This window comes from Chrysemys picta, chromosome 3 (genome assembly GCF_011386835.1).
Source record: "Chrysemys picta bellii isolate R12L10 chromosome 3, ASM1138683v2, whole genome shotgun sequence".
Classification (NCBI taxonomy): Eukaryota; Metazoa; Chordata; order Testudines; family Emydidae; genus Chrysemys; species Chrysemys picta.
Genome location: NC_088793.1, coordinates 118,396,382 through 118,412,063, shown reverse-complemented (window position 1 = coordinate 118,412,063; position 15,682 = coordinate 118,396,382). Strand labels below are relative to the sequence as shown.

Here is a 15,682-nt window from a genome sequence, read left to right as displayed (position 1 = left end):
AACTTATTCAAAATGGCCAAATTCACTTCTCGTGTAAATCAGCACTATTCTACTAACATCAATGGGAATTGCACTGGTTGATGCCAACAATGAATTGGCTATAGCCACATGGGGACTAGAACTGTAATAACACAACCGCATGTTTTAAAATGGTGATCGCTTGCAGGGTTTTTCTAACCTGATTTTCCTTATCTCCTCACACCAAGAGCCATATCAAAACTGTATTTAAAGGGTCTTTCTGCACAGACCAGTCTATAATTGTTATAACAATCCAATCCCCTCCGTCTCATAACTTAATTCAGTCTTCTTTAAGAAGAGACCAAATAGAGTTTTAGCTGGACTTTACAGGGCAATTAGATTGATTCAACAACAATTATGTAATGGTTCTAATACTTACATTCACAAGCAAAATTATATAATAATACAAATCCCCAAAATGATAGATATGCTTTTGCATAAGAAGGTCCTTAAACACAATTCAGACACAGTTCTCAGGAAAAAAAAATCCTGTACTCGATGATTAAGGGAAATGGACTACTACTCTACTAGGCAGAGACAGGGGTGCAGAAAAAAAGGGCAGCAATTAATTTCTGTGCTCAAAACCCTGCTTAACAAGTCCAGAAGCAAAAGTTTATCTGACCAGTAATGCCCAAATTAGAGAGAATGGAAAGTGGTAAATGGGTTGCATCCTTCTATAGACATTCAATCTTCCTTAACTAACAGCTGTTGCCAAAATCACTATGCTTTAAGTGAAAGATGCTACATGAAGGGATCAGCATTTGGTGTAAACTCTGCACTGAATACAGGTCCCCTCGAATATTTGGGGAACCAAGAACTAAATTCATATCACAGATTAGACTTTCTGTACAGAAATTTAGTAGCCACACCGCTGCTATTATCTCTGGGTTTGGTATTGGATAAAATAGCTGGCATTTCCAGAGCACAAAGATGCCAAACAAAAATTTAACAAGAATTTTTATGAAGATGTAAAGGTAAAACCCTTGTACACTGTCTCCCGGACAGTGACTCTGTGCAAGACGGGTTCACACTTTTCTAAACATCTGCAGATAATCAAGGATCTTTAAACAGAAGATACAAAGTTTGTTGGACAGAAAGGTGCCTAAGGTGCTGTGTTCCTGCGCTAAGTGAAGCTGCCATGTGAAGAAGGCTGCTTAAAGAAGACATAATAACCACAATTAGTATATACAAAAAGCTGGCACCTCTAAAGTTAGAGTTGAAGGCAGAGGGGGGAAAAAAGTAAAACTCATCTGCATCTCATCTTAAAAAGTGAGATGGCTGTGGATGTAGTTAGGTGCTTCAAGATTTTCTTGTATATCCTCATTAAATAAAAACCTCCCTTTGAAAAGACATATATTGTCTGGGACATAAAGCTCTGTGTGTCGGGCTTTTCATCAAACTCCAAGTTACAGCACATGTAACATCAATTAAAAGCGTGATTTTACTCTAAAAAGTAACTTGCAAGATGGCATTATGGGGTACTGTGTACACTATCTCTCACTGATTTCTGAGTCAAGTTTGTTCAGCTTACACTTTATTTACAATAAACTCTCCATGAACTATGAAAGATATTCAGGATTCTTTCCGCTTTTTACATCATTAGAAATGGAAGTTCTATAGTCCAAACTAAGCCCTCAGGATACACCTGTTCAACCCAAATTTCCTCAGATTTTGCCCTCAGTGACACCCGTACAAAGGCTAAGGTTTTGCGCAGATATCAGTAAGGGCATAATCCTAAAACAGTGCAAGACAGACAACTGATGTACACACATTATTATTATTTAGAATTCAAGATGACTATACAGACATGAAGTCATTTTCTTTTCCTGTTGCCCGAATAATGTCTGTGAAGACATACCACACTGAAGCTTGATACCCGCATTATTTTTAGATCAGTTTTCAAAATAAATTTGAAAACCACCAAGGTACATTGGCAATTTAAGTTTTAATTCTTTAGGGCCTCACCCATCCTACCAAAAAAATTATTTAGTACTATGTAAATTCCCTCCCACCCCCAAATCTGAATATTGTAAACAATACAATGCTGAAACATATTCTGGCAAGTTAGCCTACCACATCTAAATACTACTGGGAGCTGAAATCCTCCAGCCTTGAGCATGCATGCACAGTGAGCGTAGTAACACTGCTTTACATATCTACAGAGAATCTTTAAAGCCTCCTGATAAATGGCACATTTTAAAAGGATATTGAAATGCAAGACTGTACCCATGTCCTAACAAGCTGAGGACAGTTATGTGGACTGAAGTATAAATAAAATACTGTCACTTAAAATATTACTGGTGAGAATTTCAGGATACCCATACTTGATTTTATATGCTTTGCAGGTACAATAGCAAAAGAAAGAAAAATATAACTTTAAATTATCATTCAAACTTATTTTAGTCTTTAGAATTAATCTAGTTTTAACTTACTTTTTTAAAAACATTGTGTTTCAAATGAGAATGTCAGGTAACCTATGTTTGACCATCAACAATCAATCCAGTTGGCAATCTCAAAAAAATTAATTATATGTGCATCCAGGAATAAAAATACAGCAACAGTATAAACGTATTAGCTTTCTTTCCCACAGACTTGGATCAAAATGACAGAAACACATTAACTGACTATTCAGTTGTACAAGTCTAATGTGAAGGAGGAGGTAATAATATAGTATACTGGTATGCACCACTTTTATTTATCGTACCTCATACACAGAGTCCTGTTCTTCAATTTGCAAGCATAATGACCACTACAGAAACCAGTAAGTGAACACCAAACCACAAGTGTCAAATATATAATCACAGTACAAAAGAGATGCTACTAATTCACACTACTGCTCTCTGCTATTTCTAGGTAGAGAATGTATAACAGCAAACTGTTTGCGAATAAACACACAGGCAGAAAGAAAGTCTATTCTCCCATTAATGTACTGAGAATCTATGCACCACACTGACAATTGTCTAACAGCCCCCAGACACAGGGCCCAATCCTGCAGTCCTTACTCAGACAACACTCCCCTTTAAAGGCAATGCAACTGGCATACAAAGAGCTGCAGACTCAGGCCCATTTTGAGTTTATGGGAAAAATAATTCCCATAGAAAGAGAAACTATTAATTTTCAAACAAACAAATCAGCTGTTCCTCTGCATTGATTTTTTCCTAACAACTGGTAAATATCAAGTGCAACCCAGATAATACTGAAAAGGCCAAGTTCTCTCTCTCTCGATATACACACACACACACACACACATTATTTTTACATAGACACAGAGAGAGAAAGCGAGTGCAGAACTTATGTGTGTGTGTGTGTGTGGTGCGTGTCACACACACACACACACACCTGAAATGAAATTCAAAATATAGAATAAATAGGGTCATATGACTACAAATTTGAGTTATATTTTCAATAAACTGGGCAATACTTAAACAAATGGCTTATAAGATTTCATCACTCCCCCTTAACTGTGATACCACAGAACTTACTATTCATAACCAATTAATTTTGCACTAACAGTATCCGGTAGCTTTGAATATCTGTGCTTCTTCCCTTCTTCTGCAATGAGAGGCCTGTTCTTCAAGCTGCATGTCTCATCTCTGTTTCAGGCAAGTAGATTAAATGAAGCAGAAGCAAAATTTCCTTAAATGATTTAATAGGTTAGACAGGCGGACATTTCAGCTCGTAGTGGGAATCTATTGCCCTGGACACTAAGAAAAGTACCTTCCTACAGGCAATAATGTCCTCATCATGCCGCTTCAGGTATTGTAGCCATTGTTCACAAAGCAATAGTTTATATATGTTTAGAGTCAAATCATCATTAGCATACTGACACTCTCACATATTAGTAGTGTACACCTATATGCAGCAAAGTATTAAAAAAAATCAAAGAAACACTATACTCAAATGCTACAGGAAAGGTTCAATTTCTCACTTATTTAAAAAAATGTACAAATTTCTACACCCACTGAAATAAGGTACCAATAGAATTAAAGATATATAAAAAGAAATAACTACCAGCAACTAAAATCATTATTTTCTACTCAGTATAATCTATTTTCCTTTAAAAAAAAATTCAAACCAGCAAATTTTCTTTTACCATCAGGCCAGATGATACACACAGTAAAACTGTAATTAAAAAGGAACAAAAATATTCCTGATGAATGACTTCTCTTTATTACAAATATTACAGGAAATATCAAAGGACAGTACCTTGGTGCACTGTGTCTTATAAATCACAACCTACATGTATATCATATAATACCAAAACGAAACAAATAATGTGTAACTGTGGAACAAGACTTAGACCCATAAATATAAAAAGTATTAACAAGGGTCATACTGATGACATAATGAATTTAGTCTCAATTATGATAAAAAAAATCTTGTACAATTTCTGCCATAAAAAAAAAATCACACTCAGAAGTAAAATGTGCCTACATCTGTCCCAATACATTTTTACTAGCTTTTAAAGCTGTAAATTTTAAACTACCTATGTTTAAAAACAAGCTGACAATGCAAACCTTGTTTAATTAACTGTGAAAGGTTATGCATATGAAGCTTCATTATTTTATGGTTCCTTATGACCCTTTTACCAGTCCAAATTAAAAAAGGGAAAAAATTAACATTCATGAAATTCTTATTTCCCCATCTGAAATAGCAAGGGAAAAAACACAATAGAAAGTAAAACACTGCAGTAATGGTCTGTAGACAAAAGACAAACATTTTCAGTCTGTCCAAGGTTCACATTATTAAGGTCAGTCCATCATTCACTACAAAAACCAATATCTGCTCTAGGACATGCTCATTTTAAAATTTCTTTTACAGTAAAATACAACAACTGACTAGTGTCGCAAAAAGCATACACCTGTACTTATTTCTATTCGTTCTAATTCTTCAAACCTATTAAAAGACTTCACAGTTATTAGAAACAAAATTTTGTGGAGGGAGAAGGAACCCCACAAAATTTGAATGCATTATCACTCCTTTTTAAACAGTTTACTTTCCTATGGAGAATTCAAGCATAAGCTCACTATGTATTTGTATACAAAAATAATTAGATTAAATATTATTCCTGATATATCTTTCCACCCAAACAATTCAAATGTAAAACAGATTTTTTTTAAGTATCTGGATTCATAACAGTGATATAAAAATCACTGATAGTTTGAATGGTTTCTTCTCCCTTTTTTATAATCTGCTATTATGTTCATATACAGGGTGCCACAAATAAATAAAAAACCCAACCTACAAACACAGGGCTATGACCACTGTAAATATTAGACACCGAAATAAACTGAGAACGTAGGATGATCTTTAAATTAAGATTAAATCACAAAAATATCTAGTTTCCTTTCGTAACTAGCACAATTTTACATTAAAATATGTTTAGTAAGAGGCATAAAGGTTCAAATAAATACCACTTGAAATTACTGAATCCTCATCCAAGCCATGCTATTATATTTTTGTCTGCAAGTCTGATTTGCTATAAAAATAAAGGCATATTAAAGCTAAAATCAACACCCAGAAAAACCATCACCTAACAGAATTAAAAAAATAAATAAGATGCCACTGGCTTTTCACTATACTGTTCACAAGCATAATTTTTGATGAGGCACATGAAACCTCCACTGTATAAATATGGTTGCTCATTGTTTCAGCTTCTTCTAACAATGTTTAACTTTTGCATCTGCGAGCGATACTGCTCAGTTATTATTTGTGGCAAGAATTTTTGTGACTGTACTGCTCAGCACTTCTATTTACATCAGCAGTGCTAAATGCCCAATGGTGAGAGAGGAGCCAATCAGATGGCAGATTAGATGTCAACTCAGAGGCAGCTGTCTGGAGACTATTACAGCCAGTTTACCTCCACAATTCAAATTCCAAACCTTGCAAAGGAGATCAAGTCACTCTTTAGGCTCAGACTGCTAGCAAGAAACGTGGAGTACAGACCATTTCCTAACCAGCCCCTATAACTTTGACAATGGCACACAAGCAATCTACATAAACATAATCCAACAATGATCTGATATCGATTTGTAATTTATTGGATTTAATTTATCAGGGACCTGTACATTAGTCAAAACAAGCAGAGTTCTCAATATCTGGATCTGTTTATTTAAAGGACTCTTCCAGTCTCTTCATCAAAGTATGGATTATTTCAAAATAGAAATAATAATATTTGTGCATCATATTAACTTTAAACATAACACTTATTTACATCTCATTCTCGTTTGGATGTTTGGGGCAAGTATACAAGAAGAATGAGGTATCTAATGCACCTCAACGCCTATTAAATGAATCTTCACGATTATGGCACTCACACTTCAAATAGCAAAAGCAACCTGACTGCATTTTTGCTGGATTTCACCACAGTATCTTCATCGGCAAAACACTAATTTGCTAAAAGGGTATCAAAGTTATCTGCTCTGTCTACAAAAATTCTAACAGAGGGCAGTCAACATTATTTTCCAGAATCTGACAGTGTAGCTACAAAAGCAGCTCCTCCTCCCTCCTCACCCCAAACTGCTTTTCCTCGGGGCCTTGTATCTTCAAATCTCTATTTCAAACTGGAGGAAAACTTTATGCTGTTCAATTGTGTAACCGAATAGTGTAATTTTGTACAGTGAAACCGTCTGTTGGATGCCTCCAATCTAATCAGTCGGACACTGTGCCTTACCAAACCCTGTTATGGAGGCAGCAAGTAGTTTAGATGGCCCAGGGGGAAAAAGTAAATTGGAGAGAGACTAGGCTCTAGACCCACGTTTAAAATATACATGGGGGGACCTTTGGTGGTTACCTGGGTTCTGTTGATGGTCTGACCAGTGCTTCCAGGACTCATAGCTGGATGAGCTCTTTGTTGTGCTGCTGCCCAGGCTGGGTTTGCAGATCCATACTGGGAGCCCATGTCTTTGCCCATGCCCATGCCCATGCCCGCTGCTGCCTGCTGGCTTCCTGGGGCTGCCGTCGCTGCCTGGGGTTGTGGCTGCTGCTGTGGTGGGGCACTGGGGTTGCTGTAATCAGGGTAGCTGCTGCCATAGCTCCTCATCATGGGGCTGGGGGAAGTGAGCAGCTGGTTCAAGGTAGGGGTGGCCCCGGACGGGTGCTGGTTCTGCCCGGAAAATCTCTGAAAGCCTCCAGCCCCAGAAGTCGCAGCAGCCTTGCCAAGGCTGGCCCCTCCACCTGGGCCCATCATCATGGTGCTGCCCTGCTGCCTGGGGGAGCTCAGCACCCCGTAGCCAGAGGACGAGCCCCCATAGCCGCTTCCTCCGGCTCCTGATGCAGCCGCGGCGGCTGCCGCCGCCGCTCCCACTCCTCCTGCTGCGGCGCCGCCGGGCCGGCCGTAGCCGGGGTAGTGGTTGTACTGGCTGTTGGGGTAACCGTCGTGGGAGTTCTGCAGGGGGTCCATGCTGTTGGGGGCCGCCGTGGGGTGCATCAGCCCCATCCCGGGGCTTTGTTGTCCGCCATGTTGATCAAAGCAAGGCCCGGCTCGGCTCGCTGTAGCGCTGCTGGCAGGGGCAGGGTTGCCGTAATAGCTATTAAACTCCGAGACACCCACCGCGGAGGGGCCGCCGCCTCCCCCACTCCCGCCGCCGCCGCTGCTGCTACTACTGCCGCTGCCGCTCCCAGCGCTTTGGGGCTGCTGCTGCTGCTGTCCGCCCAAAGGTCCCAGGCTGGGGTGATCGTAGCGGCCGCCGATCTGCTCGCCCATTTTGCTGGGCAGCTCTTCCTCCTCGCCCCCTTTATTCAGCATTTGCTGCGGCGGCGGCGGGGGCTCGGCCTGATTTCCCAAAACACTGTCTTTTCCTCCATGTTGCTGCTGCTCCATGTCTGCACTGGGCTGAGCAGCGCCGCCACCGCCGTTGTTGTTGTTGCTGCTGCCGCCGCCGAGGCTGTTGTTATTCTGCATCGGATGGTGCTGAGGCGGCGGCTGCTGCTGCTGGAATTGATTTAGTTGCTGCTGTAGTGCATGGTGGTGGTGGTGCTGGTGGTGGGCATGGTGGTGGTGGGCATGGTGATGAGGGTGGTGGGCATGGTGGTGGGGAGGTGCAGCAGGGTGATCGCCTCCAACGTTTTTCAGTTTGTGGTTGGGGAGCAGCCCCGTCTCCATGGCCGAGCCCGGGTTGGAGGAGGAGGAGGAGGAAGAAGAAGACGGTAACCCCGATGAGCTTCCACCTTCTTTCAGAGCCGACTCCGAAGAGGAGCTGCTGCTACTGCTGGTGTTAGCGTTGTTGTTGTTATTACCGGTGGCAGCAGCAGAAGTTGCATTATTGGCCATGTTCAGTTCATTATGGTGGTGCAGGAGATGGTGATCTACATTATTCAGGCTGCTGCTGTTAGTCCCATCTCCGACCCCCAGCATGGAGCCCGGTCCAGGTCCCCCGGTGGCTGTGGCCGCTGCTCCCCCCGAGCTGAGATCCTGGCTCAAGTTGCCCGGCAAACTCGAGGTTTTGCCCTTGTTGTTCTTCGCACCCGCCGGAGCCGCTGCTACTTGCGCGGCCATGATCATTGCAACATTGCCAGTCCGAACGAAAAAATCCAACACCCACCCTCAAAAATAAAATAAAATAAAAGCGAAACGGGGGGGAGGGGCACAGAAAGGGAGCGGGGCAAAAAGAGAAACGGGGGAAAATAAACTTATTTGAATAAACAGCAACCTCTCCTGATCATTCAACACAAAAAAAATTATAAAAATTCCCCTCCCCAAGTCCGTGATTGAGATTAGAAACGGTAAGAATGCCTTACGGTCTGTGCCTGTTCCTGCTGTGTGATTTCATGTTGAAAGTTTTTTGTTCAGGTTTAAATGAAACTTTTTTTTTCTTTTCCTCTCTAACCCGGATATGGGTAAATACACGTCTGACTGAGCCTATCTGGCCCAGCATGGCATGAGAGAGAGAGCGAGCTCTAACAACTATTATCCACTTCTCTCTGATTACTCCTGTACACTTGGAAAACCCGGACTGGACTTCCCCCTCCTCTTCCTGCTCAGCTTTAACGGTGGCACGCTCAGGGACTCAGAGAGAGACGCACATTACAACCTTCAACAGCCCCGAACCAGGGCAGCTGCTTCTGCTAATGCAAAAGGATGCACTCTCCCCTTTTGTATTTTTTGCCCGTCAAGAATCGTAGTGGTTAGAGATGGAGAAAAATCTTTCAGTCACTCCCTTGCAAATCTAGTCTTCCATAGAGAATGGAATATTAAGCTAATGTGACAAATGATCTTAACCAAAAAGGCCAACTAAGCATCACTGGGTCAAATTCAGCCTTGGTGTAATTCAACTGAAGTAAAAGTTGTTACATCAGGGATGAATTTGGCTTTTTGTATATGTCTTTTTGGGGTGAGGGCTGTAGACACTCATCAGGTCAGGTCAGTAGACAAAGAAAAGAAAAAATTGTTGGTAATAGATTTTATTGGACTAAAAAATAAATTGGTCAAATTTTCAAAAGATATACTCTGTTCCTGAAGCCAGAAATCAAAAGATTTCTAATTTTATTACACTAAAATGTTCTGCCTCCAAATTGTTTTATGGAAAATAAAAATACTTTTTAAAAATATGTAAGTGGAGTATTTTGAAAAATTTAACACAAAATTGTGCAGTAATGGCATTTTTGCAATAGTCTGTAGTGTCCAGCTATCTCAAAATTCTAATGATCATTTGTGCTAATGATGCTTTTAATGTAAGCATTACATATGGATCTGTTTGGAACATGTTCTATGTATTTATATGCAGATCAAGAGGGCTCCCAAGGAAAATTAAACATTTTCAGTCCTATAATTGTGTCCCCAAACAACATTATTTTCTAGTATATCCAAAACACTCATGAAAATGTAGAAATATAAAATACAATATATGATAAAAGCAACTTTTACTCCTGATGACTTACATTTATATAGTGGATTTCAGCAGCTATTGGTAGTGGATTTTTTTTTTAAATAATTGTCTTAATATAAGTAAGAACTTAGTGCAAATGTAATAGTCAAACACCACATTCAGCTAATAAAAGCAGTTGGAAGATAAAATATTATTCCATGGACACAAGCAAGATATTAATTATATTTAGGCAATTTAATAGGAATCTAAAATAGATTATTTGAAATTAATATTTTATTAAAATCTTTTAAATAGCAGCATTTTTAGATTTTCAGCTCACTAAATAGAAGACTTGTTAAGACTGACAGAACATAAAACATAGCATATCATGAATGATGTAGTAATGAGTAGGAAGATTTTTTTTGTATTTCCATTGGGAAAACATTAAAGAACAGACTCTTCATGACAGAATGTTGATAAATGTATGAGCAATGTGAGCACACTGTCCACTGATTTTTTTCTGCATAGCAAAGTAAGAAAACATTAGGATTTTCCAGGATGAATCTAGTTTGTAAAAGTCTCAAAATTCTTCAACTACATGTTGATATTACTTCTATTTCAATTCTTTCTCTCTCTCTCTCTCTTTTTTTTTTTTTTGGACTCTGTGCAAGTGCAAAAATGCTATATAGTTAATAGAAACCAATAGAATAGAAAAAAATCAGTGAGTAATTCTAGTGGGGGGAATCAGGTGTGTACCCAAGGGTCATTACAGTCTGTAACACAACAAATTGCAGTTCTATGCAAACTGCTAGCAAGAGGGTATATCATCTTTGTAGAAGAGAGAGTAACAGAACTATAAGATGAATTCATGCCAAATCATTCATCAGCTTTTGCCAAGAGAATACTACATCTTTGTAAGTGAGCCTTTTTGACATTTTCTCCTGGATTTTCTTCTTTTCTATATTCAAACACATACTAATTATACACATTAAACCACATAGGTTTATTTTTTAAGGCTTTCATATGCAAATATAAATATAGATGTCTACTTGTGCATATTTATTTATATGTGTATTCTAAAATAAAATATAAAATCAATTACACATTTATGCTTTTAGGCATTTATATTGAAGCAGAAATATATATATATATATACAAATCTCATAAGATGTATTGACGGTAGCTCACTTGAGGATTTCAATACTTTCTGACTTATTTCACTAGTTCTTAACAGAAAAATAAGCCATGAAATTTAATGCAGATTTACTTTTAAAATATTTTTCCTGGGGAAAATGATAAACCTCAAAAAATGAAAGTTTATACTACTCAGTCTTTTTCATTACATTTGTTTTAGCAACTCAGCTATAAGATTGGAATTAAGGCTGTAAAACAGAGGCCCTCAACACAATGAAATCAGTCTGCTATAAAAGGCAACACATGCCAGTTTTTTCTCCCCAATGGCAGATGCCACACCCGAAAGCAGACAGAAGGCACTGCAGTCTGTGCAAGTGAAGCACAACACAAAGCAACTATGGTTCAGTTTTGTTTTTTAGATCACAAATAATGTTGAAATACCTTGTACCATCTTTGCTCAGATGATGAGTGGTAGTGTATGTTAAATTCAAATGATCCTTTCCAAAAGCTCTCTCTGTTGTACAAATTATAAATATATATGCATATAATGTAAAAAGCTGTAATTGTTATGTATAGTGTCTGTTACAAAATTATGAAATCTAATGTTTAATACCACAAATGCTTGATTTCAACTTTATATTTCAATTTAATTATTTTGTATAAATCTATATTAATTTAACACAGTGTCTCTTTCAAAAACTATTGCTCTATAACATGCTGGATGTTGATTTTTCTGATACATTTAATACTCCTGTATTTGGGATCCATTTCCAGGATTAGCAATATAATTTTCTAAATGTATTGTTTATTACACTGACTATGACATCTATACAGATTCCCAAGACATCTCTGTATAGCTGGTCCAATATGAAAGCCATACACATTTCACAGCACTAAGGCAGCCATCTTTTTGTTTGGTCAGAACAGTGGCTTTTGAATGTTATAAACGGTAATAGTAAACAGATATACAGCGTATAAGCCAATATTTTGACAGTGCTAAGGTCTTATTATCATTAGAGAAGGTGGGGAAAACAACCATTCTGTTTTGGGGTTCTATTTTTTTTTTTTTTGTAAGGGTTAAGACTCTATGGCCCAACTGGAAGTTCAAGACGTTTTTGTATCTGACCCAGCTAACCACGACACGCTGCAAAATTATTTTACATAAAGTCCCTGTTTGGGTTTAACAATTTGTTTTTTTAAGTCCACTACACGTCTAGGTAACGCAATTCACAATTTACCGTATTTTTCCGTATTCTAATTATTGTAAATTTGCAGTGATTTAAGGGTGGAAAAACATAAACAACCAAGGTTTAAAAATTGAGACTTATTAAATTATCACTTACTTCTTTCATTAGTTAAAGACCCTACCCAAATCATATTGAAATAAATGCAAGCCTTTCCATTGATTTCAGTAGGACATAGATCAGACCTTAAAAGAAAAAAAATATGAGTTAAAACACACACACACAAGTACACAGCTAGCACAATGCTTTGGATTTAGCTTTATGTGAACTCAAGGTGGGGACTCTGTTGAAAGTCACAGAGCAAATGCAATGAGACATCACTAATTTTTATTACCTATATTGATTTTATATATTAGTAATTAATAGAATGCATGAACAACTACAATTGAGTAACAGCCAATATGCAATAATCTGTTCTTGTAAAGTATAATAATTTCATCCTATCTGATCTTAATAGGTTTTAAAGTATACAGTGTTTACCAAAAGCTTGTAGCCTAATGTTTGAGAGTGACACATTCTGCCATTTGATTAAAATCCATTCTTCAGATGCCACTAATACTGAGCAGTTTAATCAATTTATTCTGTCTGTCTGTAACCAAAAGGACTTCAAAACATTACCATCTTCATTTCAAGAAAATCATTCATTATTTCATTAGGGAAATTTTACATGAACAATTGTTTTCCTGCAAGATTTAGATCCCAATTCAGTAAAACATTTAAACACGTGCTTAATTCTACACATGTGAATAATCCCAATGAAATCACCAAGATTATTCACTTGTTTAAAGTTAAGAGCCTGGTTAAGTGCTTTGCTGAACTGAGGCCTTTATAATGAACCGTTTTTGAGGCTCTGTACTTCGGTGGAACAGCATGAGAATTTTTTTAAAACAAAACAATCTTACACTTTGCAATAGTATATAATAGTGGGTATAGTTGGCTGCCAACTTCACTCATTCTGAAATCTATGAATACTTGATAGAACACCCCAAGAATTCTGTTTCCTGTGCCATTGTTTGGGAACAGCATTGTATTTCTTGGGAGTGTAAGAGAAGGCCATACATCCTGTCTTCAAAAGAATGGTAAGTCATGGTCATGTTAACTTAATCAGTGTTTTTTTTTTGAAAGTGGAAAGTAGTTTCAGGTACTATATCAGCCCCCAAATCCCCTTGTCATTTGTTGTTTCCCATTTTCCTGTACTTAAAATTTCCTTTCTCCCCTTGTTGCTATGTGAAATCCAAACAAACAAAAAGGGAAAAAGATTGCAATTTCCTTCAGGTAGCTTTAGGGGTCCACTCACACTGAGTCAATAGTAGGATCAGGGCCTGGCTGATATGCAGGGGAAAACAATTAAACTGACTATACATAAAGTGCTGTCAAATTCACAAAGAAACGGGGGAAAAATACTTTTCACTAATCCCTTTAAATTACAGTAAATTTGTGGATTATTTGTAACAACATAGGTCAAACCATTTCAGACAGAAGTTTTGTTTTTAAATTGGTGTTGCATAAAGGAGATATTGTTGCGTTATAATGTTCATCAGATATAAAATCAAGGCCTTGTCTACACAGCGAAATTGAGCAGCATACCTATTGAGGAAAAAACTGTTCCAGAATAACAGTGGATTTTATTCCAGAATACTGTCCAAATGGGGGAGTTATTCCAGAATGGCTAAATCATAGCAGAATAACTATTTTGGTCAATTTCCCCGCATGTAGACAGGACCTGGTGGGGGGGTGGGAGAGGAGATTTAATTAAAATTGGACTAATTTGCAGAGTAAGGTATTACTCAATGTGATTAAGGGTGGCAGAGTTAGGCCGCCACCTCCCAAAAAAAACAGTGCTAATGCCATGGATTATCTTCACAAAAAACATTCTTATGTTGATTGTTTTCTTATTTTCCCTGTATGTGATTATAGATTTTAGTTGTTCATGTTGTTGTTGAAGATTTTATTACCATTTGCAGCTACCCTGTCTATTACAGGGTTTTTGATGCTGTAACTGTTGATGCATTAGTACTTTAATTTTCTTCATTTTTTTCTGGAGTTTACAATATGAATGTAAGAATCCACTCCAGGCTGAAAGTTGGCATGAAAGTTTTCACCCCAGTATTTTTAGTTTGTAACATTTAAAAAAAAGCTTTTAAACAACTCTATGCTTTGAATGATAGTAACAAACTGGGTATAAACGTTATAGCACATTACATCAGACAGGAAACAAAAACGGGGGGTATCTTGTCAGGATCATACTGTATGTTAATATTTTTAAGACTTAAAGAACTTTATACTTAGGTTAGAGCGTAAGGTTCAAATTCATGAAAGCATCCCTTTTTAGGAATGGCATGTAAGCATGTCCTTACTGTAAACTCATGTAACCCTGATGTAAGGGGGTGCATTGGTAGAGGTGTATAGCATTCCCATCTCATCAGCCATATCAAGATAAAGAGGGTAATTAACTAAAATTGGAAGAAGTTAAAGCCAGGTAAGATTCAAGCCTATAAACTTGTGAATGCCAAAAGATATCTAAATGCGAAGTTAAGATTGTGAATTTAAAGACAAAAATAAGGAAATAAAAAGTTAAAGTTCATATAGCAACATTTACTTACCCAAGTTGAACGTGGATTCATAGATTACAAAACCCAAAGGGACCATTTTGATCATTTTGTCTGACCTCCTGTATAACACAAGCAATAAAACTCCCCCAAAATAATTCTTAGAGTGTATCTTTTAGAAAAATCCAATCTTCAATTAAAAATGGTCAGTGTGTGTGATAACCAAACTATGTTCAGCCAAGAAAAAGAAAAGCAAATCTTATAATCTGTAACAAGACGCTGTAGAGCAAACAGAACACAACTGTTCACCCCTGCAGGCTTAAGGCCTGATCCTAAACTCACTAGAGACAATTGAAAGACTCCGATTGACTTCAATGGTCCTTGGATCAGGCCCTTTGTCAGAGAATAAACATCTTTCCCCTCTGTCATAAACTTGTTGGATCACCAGAGATTTCCAGGTCAAAGACATAGTTTTAATTCTTAATTAAACTGGTACAGTAATCTGTCATCAGATTTAATATTTCAAAATAACATAAGCAGCCTTGCTCTACATGATGGTTATGACCTGCTGCTTCATGGAGGATATTATTGTGACCTCCACACCTTGACTAAGAAATTTCTTCTGGTTGTAGCATATTCACATCTAAAGCCATGAATCTCTGTATTTAAATCTGAAACAAAGAAAAAAAATCTTAACTTTCACAAATTAGCTATTTTTTTTGTTCTGGCTATATTTAGAACTATCCACACTCCTGAATATCTGTGGGAGTCACAATTATGGTGCTGCCTCAGATACCATATTCTATTTATGGTAGGTACGTATATGGCCCACATTAGTGTAGTATCTGAGCACCACAGTCTTTATGTATTTATTCTCACAACCCTTCTGTAAGAAGTACCCTTATTCCCCATTTTACACATAGGGAACTGA

The 15,682-nt window shown here is 37.8% G+C and overlaps 1 protein-coding gene across 27 annotated transcripts in view; it reads right to left on the bottom strand.

The window, feature by feature from the left end:
- ARID1B (AT-rich interaction domain 1B) overlaps positions 1-8,976 on the bottom strand; it is a 399,185-nt gene extending 390,209 nt beyond the window's left edge. For 7 of the 27 annotated variants that reach the window (XM_065590344.1, XM_065590347.1, XM_065590346.1 and 4 more), the window contains exon 1: positions 6,812-8,973. In XM_065590344.1, coding sequence (XP_065446416.1) covers positions 6,812-8,521 — 1,710 coding nt within the window. In that variant the 5' untranslated portion in view covers positions 8,522-8,973. Of the gene's footprint in view, positions 1-6,811 lie in introns of all 27 variants that reach the window. The other 20 variants (XM_065590353.1, XM_065590345.1, XM_065590349.1 and 17 more) reach the window with 7 other exon arrangements.
- Between the last annotated feature and the right edge of the window lie 6,706 nt (positions 8,977-15,682).